The sequence below is a fragment of the Triplophysa rosa genome, linkage group LG7, assembly GCF_024868665.1.
Source record: "Triplophysa rosa linkage group LG7, Trosa_1v2, whole genome shotgun sequence".
NCBI classification, from domain to species: Eukaryota; Metazoa; Chordata; class Actinopteri; order Cypriniformes; family Nemacheilidae; genus Triplophysa; species Triplophysa rosa.
The window spans coordinates 19636603-19655917 of record NC_079896.1 but is presented as its reverse complement, the minus strand read 5'-3'; the positions used below and the strand labels follow the sequence as shown (position 1 = coordinate 19655917).

The 19315-nt window shown below is 37.5% G+C and overlaps 1 protein-coding gene across 2 annotated transcripts; it reads left to right on the top strand.

The window, feature by feature from the left end:
* The first annotated feature begins 28 nt into the window (after positions 1-28).
* On the top strand, positions 29-19251 carry ddx17 (DEAD-box helicase 17). Of its 2 annotated transcripts, XM_057338794.1 has the most exons (13): positions 29-485; positions 1039-1195; positions 1471-1567; positions 2762-2895; positions 2981-3046; positions 5329-5470; positions 5601-5761; positions 10809-10981; positions 11591-11701; positions 11859-11920; positions 12008-12067; positions 18058-18288; positions 18479-19251. In XM_057338794.1, the coding sequence occupies exons 1-13, from the start codon at positions 436-438 to the stop codon at positions 18994-18996; spliced, it is 1962 nt and encodes a 653-aa protein (XP_057194777.1). In that variant the 5' UTR covers positions 29-435; the 3' UTR covers positions 18997-19251. The 2 variants fall into 2 exon arrangements, with proteins under 2 accessions (XP_057194777.1, XP_057194778.1); XM_057338795.1 differs by lacking the exons at positions 29-485; positions 1471-1567 and having other exon boundaries at positions 1084-1195.
* The last annotated feature ends 64 nt before the right edge of the window (positions 19252-19315 follow it).

Below are 19315 nucleotides of genomic sequence, written 5' to 3'. Positions count from 1 at the left end.
ACAATCGATTGTGGTTAAACGATGTTTTGCTGCGACTGTTTGGAACGGACCGATATCTCCAGTAGGCCAAGACGCAATTATGTTTAACCTAAGCTAAATGAAAGATTTCATGTTCAGTTTGCTTCATTTCTGTTTTGTCTACAACGTCCGTTTTTCAGCGAATTAATCGCTATATTTTTGCTGCGTTGCGTACTTTGTGTACAATATACTACGACATTTTACGGGGTGGACCCAGTGGCCTTGACTATAATATTTATTTCAACACTGGTGTATATATAGGTTTTATTGTTGAGTCTGATCCTGGGGCTGTATAAAAGCTGCATCCTTTTTAAAGTATTGTAATAAACATTTTTTACCACGATTGTCAAGAGTAGACGTAATTCATTTAGTGTTTTTGCAAGACTTTTAGCGTTCTTTTTGAGCAAGGTTAAGAAGATGAGAGGAAGGTCTTCATATGGAGAGAGAGACTGCGGACGGGACAGAGGGTGGGCACTCTTTTATTTTTTAAGTAGTGTTACAGATACTTTTAAGTTTTAATCATGCATTTTTAGTGATAGACTGGAGCAATTTAATCTTGACTGTCATGTGCATAGACTTTTGAAGAAATAGGAGATAACACAAGTGTGATTGTTTTAATTTGTGCGGAGAAACGTAATTGGCCCTTACCAATATAAAAAAAAATGTTTTCAGTAGTAAAGACATGGTAACCCCGAATTAACCATGTTTTTGCTACAATAATCATAGTATTTGTATTAAAACCATAGTTTTACAAGTGATAATCCATACCCAAACAGCATGGTTACTACACTTTTACAATAATGAAACCATGGATCATTTTCATAGTGGGGTGCAAAAATACCTATTTGGGGAGGACGCAATGGGTCCTTTTCCCAAATATATGGGTAAGATATGACAACATAAGATATTTGTAATTGGTTCAGTTTTAGTTGTTCATACACATTTCTCAAAGATATATGGAACACTGCTCACTACTGGCAGAAAGCTCAGTTAATTTAGAGATCATTATTTTTTTAACAGGCCTCGCTTTGGTTCCACCCGAACTGTTCCACCGCCTCCCAAGAAGTTTGGGAATCCTGGAGACCGGCTAAGAAGAAAGAAATGGGACCTGGACCAGCTGCCCAAGTTTGAGAAGAACTTCTACAGTGAACACCCAGAAGTTCATTGCATGAGTCAGGTGATAACCTACCTATATACATCTTTCTATTATTCTGTATTCATCATTTTCGTCAAATCAATTAATATAATCATTTGTAATAACGAAGAAAAATGTTGTTTTAATAATTAGAACAAAATAATAATAATTTTTATAAGGGTATAGTGATGCTTTTTAACTGTTTTACACTGCTTTTGTGGGTCTGGTTTGTTAAACTTTCATGTGCACATATTGTTGGTAAACTCCTAAAAGATACTTTAGCCATAGCACTGTGTGTATCTTTTTATATTTGATAGTATGATGTTGAAGAATTTCGCAAGAGGAAAGAGATCACAGTCAGAGGCAATGGCTGCCCAAAGCCCGTCACCAGCTTCCATCAAGCTCAGTTCCCTCGTGGGTGTTTTTAATTCATTTCTGTTGAAAAAAGGGTTACATACAGTAACTTTGTATATCTTAGATATTTATTTCCTTATTTCACTTATTGGATTTTATTACTTGTTCATGTCAATTTCTTCAGATCAGAAATTTCACTTCAAATCAGTATAATAATTTAGAATAATAGACACAAGGCATTACTAATCAAATAAACAGAAGGGCATCTGAAGTGGCCTTTAAATATATTAACAGACTGTTTAATGCAGCATAGAGGCACATGAAGGCTCTCAAAATTTTACAAACGCTCACGACCCATGTCCTCAAAATTGTGCAACGCAGATACAAACACTTTAGTGACCAGTGACCACTTCAGCCTCTCTTAACTACTGGGTGATCTTACAGTCATTAATGGAACCCTCCACATGCCTTCATTAAAGGGATTGTTTACCCAAAAATTAAAATTGTCATGAATTATTCACCTTCGAGTTGTTCCAAACCTGTATAAATGCCTTTGTTTGGTTGAACACATAGAAAGATATTTGGACAAATCCTTGTAACCAAACAGTTCTTGGACCCCATTGACTACCATAGTAGAAAAAATGACAATGGTAGTCAAAAGTGCCCTAGAACTGTTTGCTGTCCTACATTCTTCAAAATATCTTCTTTTGTGTTCAACAGAACAAAGAAATTTTAAGGTAATTTTTGCCATTATGGTAGTCAATGGGGTGCAAGAACTGTTTGGTTATAAGCATTGTTCCAAATATCTTTCTCTGTGTTCATCAGAACAAAGACATTTATATAGATTTAATAAGTAGAAGGTGAGTAAATGATGACATCATTTACATTTTTGGGTGAACTATCCCTTTAATTGAAATATATTAGGATGTTTCATAGGATAAAACCATGCAGCCTCATTAATAATGAATAGCTTCTCTGACTGGCAGAGATGAACTTCATTAAGGAGTTGTATTGTCATGAATGTACTGTAAAATGCGGTCAAGCAGATGTTGAATGTTAAATAAAGACTGACACAGTCAGCCAGCCTACGAAATTTATAAAAGTAGTGTTGTAAAAGAATGCCAGCTGCCCCAACTGGTTACTTAAAAAAGCACACAAAAAAATGTGTATTATGGATGCAACGTGCACAGTAAATGTAAATGTGTATGAATTAAATTGATTCCTTTGAAGGAAAATTTTCTTGTGTTTTTTAAGAATATGTCATGGACGTACTGTTGCAGCAGAATTTTAAGGAGCCGACTGCTATCCAGGCTCAAGGTTTTCCTCTAGCTCTCAGTGGCAGAGACATGGTGGGCATTGCTCAAACCGGCTCTGGAAAAACACTGGCTGTAAGAGACCCAGCACCTACAACTATGATAACAAGCAACATAAATAGCAATTCTTAAGTTTACTGTACCTCATTCTCCTCTACAGTATCTCCTTCCTGCCATAGTACACATTAACCATCAACCCTACCTGGAGAGAGGCGATGGTCCCATTGTAAGTAACTGCACTACTTATACCGCAATTAGAATTATGGTGTCATAAAACTCCTTTAGCATTGGTTTCTCACACCTGAAAAAGGTTCAGGAATAGCTCCAAAAGAGAAGTCACTTTTTAAAGTTATGAAATCCAGTTAACTGTCGGAGCCCTTTTTTAGCCTACACATGAAAATGCACTTTTGGAACTAAAATGGTTGTAACTCATGAATGCTTTGGAGTAGAGACCTACGGCTGGTCTCATTTGAAAGAAGACACTTGGAAGATTATTCCTGCATTAAAAAAAATATATATATATATTTTATTATTATTATTGTAGTTTATTAATTTTGCTATAACAAACTATAAAAATATTATGTATAGATCTTATAAAAAAAAACATATAAAATTTTATGAAGTTTGAGCTTGATCAACCAAATTATTTGTCTTCTGTGAGTGTTTTACCCGCAGTACCACAAGAATCCAATAGGGGACACATTTTTTTGGTCTGACATTGAACACCACAAGAGACATTGAGATTCCTCTTTTTCATTTTTTTTAAATTCTTCTCATGAAGAGACAATGAAAATATAGACAGGACCGTGAAAAACATAATGAAAAAACATGAAATGTACAAGTTATTGTGGTTTTTGTTTATTGCTATAACAAACTATAAAAATATTATGTATAGATTTTATTTAAAAAAAACATATAAAATCTATGTTTCAGACTAAAAATGTCAAAAGGTCAAAGTCCCAAGTACCACCAATATTTTTATGAAGTTTGAGCTTGATAGACCAATTTCTGTGTCTTCTGTGAGTGTTTTAGCCGCAGTACCACAAAAATCCAATAGGGGCCACCTTTTTTTTGGTCTGACATTGAACACCACAACAGACATTGAGATAATTCTTTTTTATTTTTTTTTAATTCTTCACATGAAGAGACAATGAAAATATAGACAGGACCGTGAACAACATGAAAAACATAAAAATGTTATATCTTATGTCTGCATTTTTTTTATTATTATGATATTGTTTTTTTATGCACACTCTCATCATTTATGACTCAATTACTCCTCCTACATATTTTATTTTATAAAACAGTGATGAAATATGTATTCTAGAAACTTAGACCTTTCCAACGATATATAGTTTGTCATGATAAGATAAGAATTCACATGCCAAATATTGAAGAAAACATAAGCGTTCCGCTGGCGGAACAATGTCATTTAGCAGGACAAAAATTTTTTGAAGCGCACTCTTGTCATTTATAAATAGATTACTCCTCCTACATCATTTATTTTATAAAACAGTGACTCTAGAGACTTAGACCTTCCCAACGATATATAGTTTGTCATGATAAAATAAAAATTCACATGCAAAATATGGAAGTAACCGCAAGCGTTCCGTTGGCAGTGAAGCGCACTCTTGTCATTTATAAATAGATTACTCCTCCTACATATTTTATTTTATAAAACAGTGATGAAAATGTTTTTCTAGAGGCTTCGACCTTTCCAACGATATATAGTTTGTCATGATAAGATAAGAATTCACATGCCAAATACTGAAGAAAATGTAAGCGTTCCGCTGGCGGTGAAGCGCACTCTTGTCATTTATAAATAGATTACTCCTCCTACATCATTTATTTTATAAAACAGTGATGAAATATGTATTCTAGAGGCTTCGACCTTTCCAACGATATATACTGTAGTTTGTCATGATAAAATAAGAATTCACATCCAAAATATGGAAGTAAATGTAAGTGTTCCGCTGGCGGTGAAGCGCACTCTTGTCATTTAGAAAATGTTTTTCTAGAGGCTTAGACCTTTCCAACGATATATAGGTTGTCATGATAAGATACGAATTCACATGCCAAATATTGAAGAAAATGTAAGCGTTCCGCTGGTGGAACGATGTCATTTAGCAGGACATAAATTTTTTGAAGCGCACTCTTGTCATTTATAAATAGATTACTCCTCCTACATATTTTATTTTATAAAACAGTGATGAAATATTTATTCTAGAGACTTAGATCTTTCCAACGATATATAGTTTGTCATAATTATATTAGAATTAATATGCAAAACAAACCATAAACTCAGGTGTTCCACCTACGGAACAGTGACAATTAACAGGTTAAAAAAGATTGACAAGCTTGTCCATGTATTTTTACACGAAGAAGTGCTACTTTGTTTTGTGGTACTTTTTTCAGCATTATGTATTTTTCTTCAATGCATTCTAGGAACGGAATAAATCCAAAGTATTTTGTATATTCTTCGATTTTCCTGTTCTCTGTTTTGTTTAGTGTCTTGTGCTGGCACCCACACGTGAATTGGCCCAGCAGGTGCAACAGGTGGCTTATGAATATGGCAAAACATCTCAGATCAAAAGCACCTGTGTATATGGTGGAGCCCCAAGGGGTCCACAGATCAGAGATTTAGAGAGAGGTGGGGGAGTTTACAAACACTAACAACAATGTATTTTCTATTTGGTCATGATCTTTTCTACGTGGACTTTTATAATAAACACTTTTAACTAAGTTTGCAAATGAAAACACTTCTGCTTAATCTTATACAGGTGTTGAAATTTGCATAGCCACACCTGGTCGTTTGATCGACTTCCTGGAGGCAGGAAAAACTAGCCTGCGTCGTTGCACGTACCTGGTCCTGGATGAGGCTGATCGTATGTTGGACATGGGATTTGAACCTCAAATTCGCAAAATAGTTGAACAAATCAGAGTGAGTATTGTTTTACCTGACCACAATATCCTTTTGGTACTGAGTTCATCTATGTGTACATCACATACACACATTGGGCCTGACGAGTGTCAAATCTCACATCAGTTCCAGCTCTTGTAAGCAACTTTGGGAGTTCGTGTGGAGATCCGTTTTTAACATTTTTGATATCCTGTCTGAAAAGAACAACGAGAAATAGAAACACAGCTCATGTTTTGTTTTTGTTTAGTTTAAGATTTCTGCGTTTCTCATTTTTCCCTTCATAAAAAATATTTACCAGTAAACTGCAGGATATTGTAATATACTATAACATATACAGTATATGTAAAGTTCAATCACAGCCACTGATATAGAGCCCTATCACACGACTACGGGAACGATATTGCATTTATACAACAGTTTGATGGCACACGTGCGTAGATAAACCAGAAACACCATCGGAGTGTCTTTAAAACCCTCTGGTATTTAAAGGAACTGGGGAACTACTTTCTTCCACCAAAAATTCCAGCCCAGTATAACAGTTAAACAAACTGCTAAAATACTATTTCCAAACCATCACATCTTTTAAATTAGTTACAGTAGTTATTCCATACGTGAAATAGTGTTGATTTAGATCTCAACAGTCAACGTGCAGCATCAGTTTCAGTTCAGCACGCAAACAATCTTTGGCTTGGAGAAAGATACGCCTGTAAGTTTATTTACTATCTGTAAGCATTCTTATTATGTGTAAACATAATATTGATTCTTGGAAGTTAAGTTGTGATCAATATAATGTAAAAAAAGTTCTATCACATGTACACCCACTGCAGTGCACGTGTTTATATGTATACCAAACAAATGTATGTGCAATTTATCATTTCATATCTTGTTTAATGTATAAAAGTTGTACAAAAAATGAGAAAGGGTCACAGAAGTAAACATTCTGGGAAGGATAAACTGCTTTGTGTGTGTGTGTGTGTGTGTGTGTGTGTGTGTGTGTGTGTGTGTGTGTGTGTGTGTGTGTGTGTGTGTTAGCTAGCTGTCTAGCTTCTTCAGAGTGACACAGTTGCGAGGACAGCACAGTCCGAGTAAGCTTAGTGGCGGAGTGATACAAACAGTCAGTGAAGCGGTTCCCGCGGTGATACTGGTGGAATATAGCATGGTTCTCAGTAGGGCTGGGGAAAAAATCGATTAAAGAGCCCTTATTTTAGTGATAAAACCGTCCGTAATTCTATTATTTGGGTCTCCAACAATACATAAATGCGATTAAAACTTCAAAGAACGCATTATTTGCCTTATTATTTAACTTCTTGCTTCGCCTCATTTTTCCTGTCTGCGAAACACTTGGTTTTAGCTCCTGTCTCTTTAACGCCCGCCTCATCATACGCCCAGTGTACTCTGATTGGTCATATGGCCTAACCTACTGTTATTGGTCAACTGTGTTGAGAGTGTGTCGGAAATGTAACGCCTATGACCATACCCGGGTGTCAGCTACTGCATCACCACGTGTAAATGTAAATAGACGGATATCTATGGAAATTATGGCTTCTGTATTGCCTTATCAGTCCAGCCTGAGTCCGATCCAGAAGAGCAAACCAACATACCTGAAACACCTCCTCAAGGAAGGCTTTTGCAGGACATTTCGCAATGGTAACTGTTATTTTATTTCCGCCTAACAATAAAGATGTATTTTAACAGGGTTGCCAATCTTGGCCGATCGTGTCTGACGTGAGACTTTTCTGTTCGCGTTGCGGGGTTGTTCCCCGTCTGTTTGTTCGCTCCATGATCGCATTCTTCATCTCCCTCCGTTAGTGATTGCTTACCATTCGCTTATTATTTGGCGTGACTGTTTTTTAGGTAGAGTGAGAGCGTGAGAAAGAGCTGATACTTCAAATGCGTGAGAGTTTGCAACCCTAACACTAACGTTATCGTTTGTTAACATATCCAGATCCACACTTAAAGACGCTAACAAGAGTTCAATAACAGATAAAACAATACTTACAATACGTACAATTCCTGCTCCAAACTCTCTGCGATTCACGAAGCAGTCATTGCTAAAATGAAGAGGCCATGAATGTAGAGTCTGGGGGTAGTGCACCAGAATAGTATTAAACAAATTCTAACCACTGTTTTTTAACATCCTCCACCTTAGGAAGGCTATACAGGGTTGTTTTATCCTCACGTCTAAAAAAAAACAGCATCTCCTCAACATGTTTGAATCACTCGACAACAGTGTGGTAATACACTCTGAACAGTCCGTTCCGGACGGCTCTTAGGTAGTTTAGATGGTTAGAGTAAGGTTAGGGTTAGGGTAAAGGTTTCGTAAGACTTGAAACACCAAGGATTTAGTCAAAACCAACAACCACGCCCACGGATCTGACTCGAAACACCAAGGATTTAGTGAGAGCTGTTTTCGGACGCCTCCGTTTCCTTCAGTCCACTCCCCAGTGAAACGTCATATCTTTGAGGGTGTACCAAAGAACCAAGGGGGCAGACATTATGCAAATGTGTAACGTGTCGACATCGACTCGTTACAGAAGTAACTGGATGACTTGGATGAGGCCGGGAGAAGTGATTTGTGTTAGAGATGCTTCACTGTGTACTTTCAGATTTGTAACTGCAGATTGTTTACACGTACTAACACACACTTACACACCAAAGGAGAGGTAAAATGAGTAAAAAGAAGAGAGGCTCTTTAATGTTTTTTTAAATACGGTCGATTCAAAATCGATTCTCAGCGTGAATAGTGTTGCTACTACTGTCCACTAGATGTCACTTTTCTTTTTACAACGGGTGGATGTTACAACAGGGAGCATTTAGTTCATTTATTGCTTAATTAACATGGCGGGTGTGTCGTCCAATTTAACATCACCTTCACATAAAAGGTAGCGGTTCACATGATTGCAGCCTCTCTTTACAGCAATTTTTTTGATATTTTGTTGTTCTACTGTATCTTAAATGTAAATTAACCTGGTCCAGTTTGATCAAGGTATGCAACTGTTTCAATGTATCAAAGTGTGTTTAAAGTTTAAAGGAGCCATTCTTTTGCTGTTTTTGAAGCTTTGATTATGTTTTTTGGGCGTTTAACAATGGATGTTCATGTTTCTAGTTTCAAGAAACGCTTTTTATTTCACATATTTCAAGTCTATTGTTCACCGCTGTCCCTCTTCTAACAAAACGACTGGATTTCTCTCTTTCTTTATAAAATCCCTCCTTCCGAAACGCTCCGATTGGTAAAGCTGACCAGGTCTGTCGTGATTGGTTCCCCGCTTAGAGCGTGTGTCTGAAGATGTCCCACCCATACCATATCAGCCAGCTACTGCTTCACAGGCTGTTGTGATTGGTCGGTCCCCCTCTCAGTGCACGTGTATTCATAAGCTTTGGCTTTTAGCAATAAACAGTAACAATGGCGTCAACTTCACTTCATCAGTTAAACACGTACGGATCGATCGAAGTGTAACGGAGGTCTGCTAGTGCATGTGCCAATGTCAATCTTTGTTAGAGATTGCAATTTTTTTCCTACTATGGCGAGGGAAATGACACATCTTGGGTCAGACCGGTTATATTAATAAACACTAATAACAGAAGCGTTAGTTTTGCCTTTTTATATTGGACCTAAGTTGGATAATAAAACAAGCAGATTGACTAGGAGACATTTGCAAGCAGGACTTCAAAGGACGTTTCATAGAAGTGTTTTAGAGGTATGCGCACACACACACACACACACACAATATCAGTGCATTACACAGAACAGCTTTCACAGCCGTTGTTAAAGTCACGGAAGCTGTTATTTGACTGTTGGTTATCTTAGTATGTGTGTAGCTGAATTCTTATTACCAGCTGTAGGACTGTGATGAAAGTGAAAGTAATTAATTGCACAGCTCAGTCAAATGTTTACAATCCCTGATAACCAAACACTACTCCAGCGGGTCTCTTCCTCTTCTCTAAGGAAGGCCTTGCCCCTTTTTTTTGGCGTATTCCTTTGGACGTAGTAGTAAACTCGGAATAGTGACATCATTTACCCGGAAAGTATAGGGCTGTAGTCCGATTCCAGCCGTTCTCTGTAGTCCTTGAAAAGCGAATTCTGTTAAAGACAATAACTCCCTTGGCATTGAACTTTGAGCTTTATCATTTTGCAGATATTGTTTATGCTCTAACAGCAACATTACACACTAAAGTTTGAAAATTGGCCGCTTTAATATACGGGTTTGTGGTTCTTCATTTCATTTTTTAATTCACTATTGTAATCTAATGTTTACTGATCTTTTTTAGAAATATCTATAGGATTTGTACTAAATCTGTAATCATTGACTCGAATCGAGAATCAAACCGAGCTTGTGAATCGGAATCGAATCGGAACATCAGAATCGATACCCAGTGTCAGGGGTGTGTGGCAGGAGAGAACCCAAATGCAGGCAGGAGTGAAGGGGTTAACAAAAACAAGACTTTATTTATTAACAGAAACAGAAACAAAACACCCTCAATGGGGAAAACGGAACTCAGAAATATATAAAACAAAAGACTACCCATGTGGGGGCAAAACGAAAACAAGAATAGCAAAACTAAACTAAAGGACACGACCAAACATCTTAAATCAAAACACAACAGGGTAGAACACAAGACTCACGGAACAAGGGCAAGGCTGGGAACAGGAACACTGGAACACAAGACAAAGAAACAAGAGGGTATTTATAGGGGAACACAAACGAGGGATAACGACATGGGGCAGGTGTGGTTAATCAAACACTCAGGGAAAGATCACAAGGAAACGAGAGGAGCGGGGCCAATGACGAGACACTGGAGAGAACGTATATTATTGTCAAAAGGACAATAATATGTTTCTCTCCACACATAACCAAAAGCTTTGTCATGACTCAGGATGTCATGACTTTGTCATGACTACAGGACCAAGAAAAACATGACTAAATGAAGCAGAGCCATGACACCCAGCCCTAGTTTCCAGCCAATCAGATTTGAGAACCAGACAGAACTGTTGTATAAATAAACAGCAAACTATTTCTGGTACCCAAACTAGAAATAAGTTATTCTGAATGACTGTTCATTTTTTCAGCCTGACAGACAGACATTGATGTGGAGTGCTACCTGGCCTAAAGAGGTGCGTCAGTTGGCTGAAGATTTTCTTCGCGACTATGTCCAGATTAACATAGGAGCTCTAGAACTGAGCGCAAACCACAACATCCTGCAGATAGTGGACGTCTGCATGGAAAATGAAAAAGATACCAAGTGAGCTGGTTTTTCCATAGTCTCATCTCCAATGTGAATTTGAATGTATTGGTATTGACAGGTTGATGGGTTTTAGCCTTTTTTACAGTGTCTGTGGATAATTAATTACTATAATAATAAGAATAACAATAGCTATGAATACTGTTACAATGTGTTATACAAGCACAGTGCGCTGTAGGTTTTGCAGTGGTCTGTGCGGTAGTTTGTGTTGGTGTGCCTAGGTCAATATACACAGTCCAATGGGCTTTTTTGTCATTATGCATTATGCAATATGGCTGGGTATAGCCTTCTCAGTATGAAACACAAAACAATAAATTTCACAAATGGTTTTAATGTTGTAAAATCAAATTATATGTATTTATAAAGTACTTAAACTCTGAAAGGTTTGCCAAAGTAAAAAAGTAACGTGCGCACTAAGTGCATCAGTAAATCACCTGCAAAAATGTACACTCCCATTGGCACTTTTTTAAAATTGCGCTCTCACGCTAACGTTTAGTAAATCTGGCCCTAAAATGTGGTCATATTGAGTTAAAATTACTGTATCGCTTTTACTATATATAATCAGAAGCTACTCTTTTTATGTCTTAATAGAAAGATCTGTGTTCTCAGGTTGTTGCAGCTAATGGAGGAAATCATGGCTGAAAAAGAGAATAAAACCATAATTTTTGTTGAGACGAAAAAACGTTGTGATGAACTAACTCGCAGGATGCGAAGAGATGGGTGAGACAAATCTGTATGTATATGTAGACCTATATAAATATTTATAAATGTGATTGGTTAAAGTTTTTATGATCAAGTTTGTAGTTGTTTGTAATCTTTTAAGTCGATATATGTTAAGATATATTCCTGTTGTAATGTGTGTTCTGACTTCATCCAGGTGGCCTGCAATGTGCATTCATGGTGACAAGAGCCAGCCAGAGAGAGACTGGGTACTATCAGGTAAACCTTTACAGGTACATGTCTTATCGAAAGCTGTCATGGTATTGTTTGGTAAATCCTAGTGTGTTGTGTTATGTTTGTTTCCAGAGTTCCGCAGTGGAAAAGCGCCTATTCTGATCGCAACTGATGTTGCCGCACGGGGACTGGGTATGTTCTTATATTTTGACATTTTACGTAGTACATAGTTAATGTCAAAATGTTACTCTAAAACATATTTAGATAATAGTCAAATTCATTTAAAGTAACATTAGGCAAAAAAAACATGACATAAAGTGGTTATAATGAATATCTGTACTAAAAACATACTAAAATACTGTAACAGTGTTGTTGAATTTATAGTGCCAAGGCAAAAGTAGTAGTGTTTTAGTTGGACATCTTTCAAACGTCATACAACAGCATTATCAGTGTAGCCAGAATCAGGAATTAGTCACTCTCATAAGCCTTTGAACCAGTGAATCCGTTTTAAAGACCTAAAGAAATAAAAGCCATCATTTACTCATCCTCATGCCATCAGAAGAAATGGGAAATCCTTCTGTAGGATAGCATGAGGGTGAGTCAATTTTGGGTGAACTATTCATTATAAATCAATCCTAAATTTATTCATCAGCTTGAATCCCTGTTTTCATTGAATTAGTTAACCAGAATCACTTAAAAGTAACCAGCAGCTTACAGACTTAAGACTTACAGCTTAAAGTCTCATTTTTTAATAACAGCAACTTCAAATGGACCAAGAACTGATACTGCCCACTGTAATTTATTCTAAACCCCTGCTAGTGAAATAATCGTAATGAAATTAAGCAAAATGTAATGACATTAAGTTGTATTTTAATGTGTATGTAGAGAGAAGAAAAGGGTTGTATGGCTTTAATGCATTTAAGATATTTTTAACCCTTTCTTTCAAATTCAATGTATGTGTATGCTTTTTTATGTAGACTACCAAATACCTTTGTTACAGCCTAGTGTGATCCATGTTGCTTTAGGGGGAAACTTGCACATTCTTATAATATATATTAAGGTGTTATGATGTATTATTTAGATTTTATTTTGATGTAAAATGCATGAAGTATGGGCTAATGGTTTATGTTTACACAGCAAAATGTTGCACACTAGCATACACGCATACTTGTAAGAACCTTGAAAGTCTTGAAAACAACTACTAGTAAAACATTATAGAGAATATACAGTTTTTTTAGGGACTTATTGGCTGGTTCCTCTCTCATCATGAAGTCATAATTTTATTAATTTATTTTTTGTTACAGCCAACTGACTTGGTCATGTTGTCTGGAGGCCATAGCATAGAGGGTTACCTTTTCCACGCTCTAAAAATGCTGGGTTGTTTCAACCCACGGTTGGGTCAGATATGGACAAACCCAACCGTTGGGTTAAATTAACCTAGAAAGTTCTGTTTTTGACCCATTCAAGGGTTGAAACAACCCAGAATTTTTTGTAGTGCAGGACATTTTTGCTGACGTGATTAATATTGTTGCTGTCAGGCAGAAACCTCTTATCTCCAAGCTACTTTTCAGGAAATAGAAAAACACACTATTTTAAAACTGTTTGAAAATTGATATTGTGCCTTTAAATATGGCCAGACATTCGCATGTGTCATTAGATTATTAAGATTTTAAGAAAAAATACGGTTCAGATGGATTTAGGAGGTTTTTGACCAGCAAAGGTAGGCAATTTGTGTTTTGTCTATCATTAAAACAACAACATCTGAGGCAGTAAGTGCATCAAAACACTTAACATAATTTATTGCATTAGGACAGTGATATTGAAAGACACAGCAGCAAGTGCAACATATTTACAGCGTTATCCTCCCACAGAAAATTGTTATAAGAGAACGCTTTTCATGTGTAGTACTTTAGGCCTTGTTAAAAGTACTGGTGTAAAAATAACTAGTTTATCGTTTTACATTTTTATAAACGCACAGGTTATGTTTATTAAACTTATGTTGGCACTTTTGGTTATTCTGTCATTTTGCTAAAATTGCATGTTATAAAAGGTACACATAAGTTATTTAAGACTGACAGTATTGACTGTGATTCAACAACAAAGGCTAAACTAAAACACACTTCAAATTTTTATATCAAATAATAAATAGAGCTGCAAGTGGCAATTATTGGGGTCCAAGCAGGTTCAAACAAATCGGCAAAAGTTCCTCAAGTGTAAAATTTGAAAGAATAGACGTTGTAAATGATTTAGATAGTTGTTTTGGTGGTGATTTGCAAATTAGTTGTAGAGTTTAAAGGGTTTCTCACGTTTGATGCTCACAAGATACAGAATAATGTGTCATTATTTTCCCCACCCATATTATGTTGGCTCATATGTTAATCAACTTTCTGTAAGCACTTTTTGTCTCTGAATGATATAGTATATGCCATATTGTATGCAAATCAGACAAAAGGCCCAGTAATAGCTTATTCAAATAGTAGGTTTTTCAGAACTTTTGAAATGGTAAAAAATTGCTTTCTAAAAAATTGAAAAACAGGTTTTGGACACCACAACAAAATGGTTGAATATAGTGCATAGGAATAAGAACAGTGAATAGGGCCCAAGACCAGAAAAAAACACTACATCAAAATGTTATGATGTAGCTTGACCCCATAATTGCTTCTTGCAGCTGTAATTTTGCTTTTTTATATTTTTGTCAGGTTTTCTTGTGCATTTTTATTTAGCTGTGGTAACATGGAGAGGAAAACGCCTTTATGCTAGGTTATGCCAGTGTCTTACACTATGATTCTTCTTTTTTTTCCCTTCAGGATTTTTGACTTCCTAACTGGCAACCCAGGCATGCTGTGGTAATTTTGTACAGCACTCTCCCTCTACCATGTAGCCAGAGCTCTATGACACAGTAGCGTAGGGCTTGATATGGATAGAATCCTTCAGCTGCTCCTCTACCCTAAGAGGAAAACTGTTTATTTTGAGTTTTAAGGGGTAGCAGTATCACCTAAGCTAACATTTGGGCATGAAATTTGGATGCTGTCAGTTGAACGTAAAAACTCAAGTAGTCCAGTGAGATAGAGCCAGGGCATCCCCCCAAGGAACAATAAAGATTAACAGTTAGAAGTGCTGGATACAGTCTGGTCCGGTTTGTGGAGGCCCTGCAACCCAGCGAGAGAGAGAGAACTGGGGCAGAGCCGGTTCTGCTCCCGTCTGGCGTTGCCGGGACAGGGCCGAGGGTGAAGGGGAGGGCATCTCAGCGCGTGAGCCCACATTAACCTCTTCCTCTTGGGCCGCTCCACTGGACCCAGGACTGATCCCAGCTAAGAGTAACCTAATCTAGGGTAAGTACATTGCCATGCCCTAGTTGCTGCCCTTTTCATAAATACTATTTCCGTAGTGTGGCAAATGTCAATTTAAGGGGTTATGACTTTTTTTGCTATTGGTTAATTCTTATTTGCAGAGGAGAATAAACTTGCTCCCAAAAGTCTGCAAAGTCATAGAAAGTCTGTTAAGAAAAAACATTTGTTGTTACATTTTTGCCATGGAGTTTATTGTTTTCATTTTAAGTTTGCTTATTAAAGGTTTTCATTCGATTTTATTGGCACAAAAATAATTCCAAATGCTTTCCTTATGTTGAAATCCTTGCAAAGTTTTTCACAAGTAGAGTGGTGTGGGTTTCCACAGCCAATAAAGCATAGATGTTGGTTGAGTTAAATGGTAGCCTTCATCAGCATCTCAATCAAATGCTTATAACGGTTAAGAAGTTTTGAATTCTGAAACTAAAAAAAAGTGATTTTTCATGTCTTGACCCCTTTAATCATGATTGAACTTGTATGTATGGTAAGTGCTGTGGAATATTTATTTATTATCATATACAGTATGACTGCTTTATTGTTAGCACACTGCATTTCCTTTTATAGAATAGAATTGACTGTAATTATCCAAAAGGAGACAGACCAACAAATATCCCAATGCTCAAAAACACTCCCAAACAACACCCAGGCACGGTTAACAGAATCATGTTGTTGATACTCATTGACAGCTAATTACAGACTTTGTTGGGGAAACTATATTGCTAACTTTATATAGCTTTATATTGTGTTTAGTGTACTGTACTTGTAATGTGTCTTTATGACAGGTAAGTGATTTTAAAACGTTTGGACGTTTAGCTTGAGTTTCACATCAGCATGGCAAATGTAATCTTATTTATGTTGGTAAATTTGGTAAACCGGTTGAATTTCTATATTTGTGGCTGCGGCATAATGTATACATTTATATACTATATGAACGTGATTTCTTCATTTACAGTCAACTAGGAATATGAGTGGACCTCGCAGTCACTACTGCGAGACTCTGGCTTTGAATGACGTCATTGGCGCAATAAGTCAGCAGCCATTTCTCAGACATTTTGGCCTCATTTTTCTACGGTGGAAGTAAATGGGGGACGCATCGTCCATCCGTCTATGGTCACCAGTTAGTGGACTACAGTCCAGATCTGGGGGCGGATTCACAAAACATTCTTAAGAAGAAAATTCTTCTTAACTGCCATATTTTTTCTTAAATTCTAAGTTAAGAAAAAAGTCAGGAATGTTTTGTATTCCTGAAAAAAACTCTTAAAGGGATAGTTCACCCAAAAATGAAACTTCTGTCATGAATTACTCACTCTCTACCTGTATTAATTTCAATTACCATAGAAAATGAAAAAATTACAATGGTAGTTAAATGTGCCCCAGAACGGTTTGCTTCTTTTGTGTTCAACAAAAAAAAAAAAAAAAAGTAATTTTTCACACTATGGTAGTCAATGGGGTCCAAGATCTGTTTGGTTACAAGCATTCTTCCAAATATATTTCTCTGTGTTTATCAGAACAAAGAAATTTATACAGATTTGGAACAACTCGAAGGTGAGTAAATGATGACAGAATTTTTATTTTTGGGTGAACAAAGAATTTTTTTTCTCAAGATGGATTTTCAAAGCATATGTCGTTTTATTCTTATGAAAAAATGACGATGAATGTTCTTAAGAAAATATTTAAGAACTTCTAAAGAAGGAACATTTTTACGAGCTTCCTGTAATTTATCTTAAGAACAATATCATATTTGTCTTAAGAACAATTTCGTGGATCTGGCCCCAGGACCTCGGATTCATTCATGAACCATTGCATTTAACTGTTTAAAATAAGATGCGCATTAGCACAGCAGAGCAGTACATAACATATCCTTATCAAGCGGCTAACATGTTTTGTCTAAGCCCCTTCTACTCTGTGCATGCTGCTGCTCTTTTGCCTTCAGAAGCAGCCAATGCACCTCATTCTGATTACATGCTTTTGATCAGAGCAGAATGTGTACCTGGCCACCTCAGTTGTAGCGTGGATATCCTGTCAAGGGAAGGAATTTCCCACGGGAAGTGGGGCCTTACACGCTTACTCAACCATCTTGCCTTTGGTTCTGAGCAACATCCCAACAGAGCGGGAGTCTGTCATACTGGTGGCCCCGTACTAGGCGCCTGCATTGCATGTCTCCACCAGGTCGGATACCCTGACCTTATATGAAAATTTGTATCATTGATTGGCTCTGATTGATTTTCCATGTCACAGTAGAGCCAATGGGCCTGCTAGCGGCTTGAATTTACCCTGATGCCGGTCCGCTGCATTAAAATGAAAACCATCAACATGAATGAAATCTACTATCCTACAATATGTTTTGTGGTAACACTATTGATGTCTGGTATTATCCGTTTCTGTCACTGGTAAAATTGTCTTACACACACAATAGTAGAGCAAGTCTACTACTACTGTAATAAACTGAACCGAACAGCACAGAAAAGTAAGAGTCAATAGCTGGTGTAGCTTCCAGCTGTGCATGTCCTTATGGACTACACCAGCTTCAAACTTTCTTGCTGTGATGTATTTACAGTACAAGTTCCTGGGGTAATGCCACTGCAAAACTTTTTTATTTATTTATTTTTTAATGTTCTGTGTAGTAAGCTTTGGCTCTCAGCCTATGGTTGACAGATAGCCAGGCCTGTAAAATCCTTGAAATTGTGCTAATCTAGGACACACGGGGTTTAAAGTTTCAGTTGCTGCCTTAGTAAACTAGTTAACGCACAGCAAAAGGTCCAATCAGTTTCCTCTCATTTCGCTCTTTAATTTGTATTTCTTTTTGCTCCATCTCTATATCGCTGCACCATGAAGATGTGGAGGATGTCAAGTTTGTCATCAACTATGACTATCCAAATTCATCAGAGAATTACGTTCATCGCATTGGGCGCACTGCCCGCAGTACTAACAAAGGCACAGCCTACACCTTTTTCACGCCTGGAAACCTGCGGCAGGCTCGAGACCTGGTGCGGGTTCTAGAGGAGGCCAGGCAAGCCATCAACCCCAAACTACTGCAGCTGGTGGACACGAGCCGTGGGAGTGGAGGTGAGAATTTTATGATCATCTGTAGCCGTAATGCACCTCATCTTCAGGATTGGAGAGATGTGCCGTGGGAGTCGAAAAGAAAGTGGTCGAACACATATCAGAGATATGGCTGTATTATTTTAATACCAATAATTCAGTAAACAATGTAAGATAACATGAAAGTAGATACACAACTTTGTTTCATTCATAGGTGGACGGACACGTTACCGCAACTCAAGCTCAAACAACCCCAACTTAATGTACCAGGATGAATGCGATCGTCGCTTGCGCCCTGCACCCAATTGCAACAAGGAAAGCCGCAAAAATAGCTTCGGCCACGTTGGGTGGTCAGGTGGAAGCGGACGCAATGACCGCTCATTGTCTTACAGAGATCACAGCAGAGATGGGCGAAACAACTACAACTCAGGAACTTCCTACAACGCAGGAGGTGACCACTACCAGGGCTACAGTGGAGAGGGGCAGTATGACTCCAGAGGGGGCAGCTCCCAGTCAGGTGGGCCTAGTAGCGGAAGAGGGCAAGATAAACCTGGACCCCCTCAGGGACCGTTTGTACAGTCTCCTCCAACCACTCCTCAGCCTGGACCAGGTCCACAACCACTCATGGCACAGCAGTTCCCTCCTCTGCCACAACCCATGATGGGCTTCACTGGCCCAGGGCAATATCCATTTGCCCACCCACCACCCCCATCTTCCAATGTCCAAAAATAAAATCCATTGCTGTCTTTTCAAAATTGTTTCTGGAACAATAACCTTGTTTCTTTCATTTGAGCAATCGAAAGTAGTTGCTTAATATATCCTGTACTCTTTTATCCACTGTTGCTTGCTGTAGTTAAGTATGTTTATCAAGCTATAGGTCTAGAGAGATAAATGCTACTCATCCAATCATTTCGTCTTTATTCGTCACATCAATAATCTATAGATATGATTGTTTTTGTATTTTCCAGAATAAAGGAGTTAACATTCTGTTTGATTACAGACGATACGTTGTGTATGTAAATTTTAAAAACGTCAATGTTTAATATGTTAC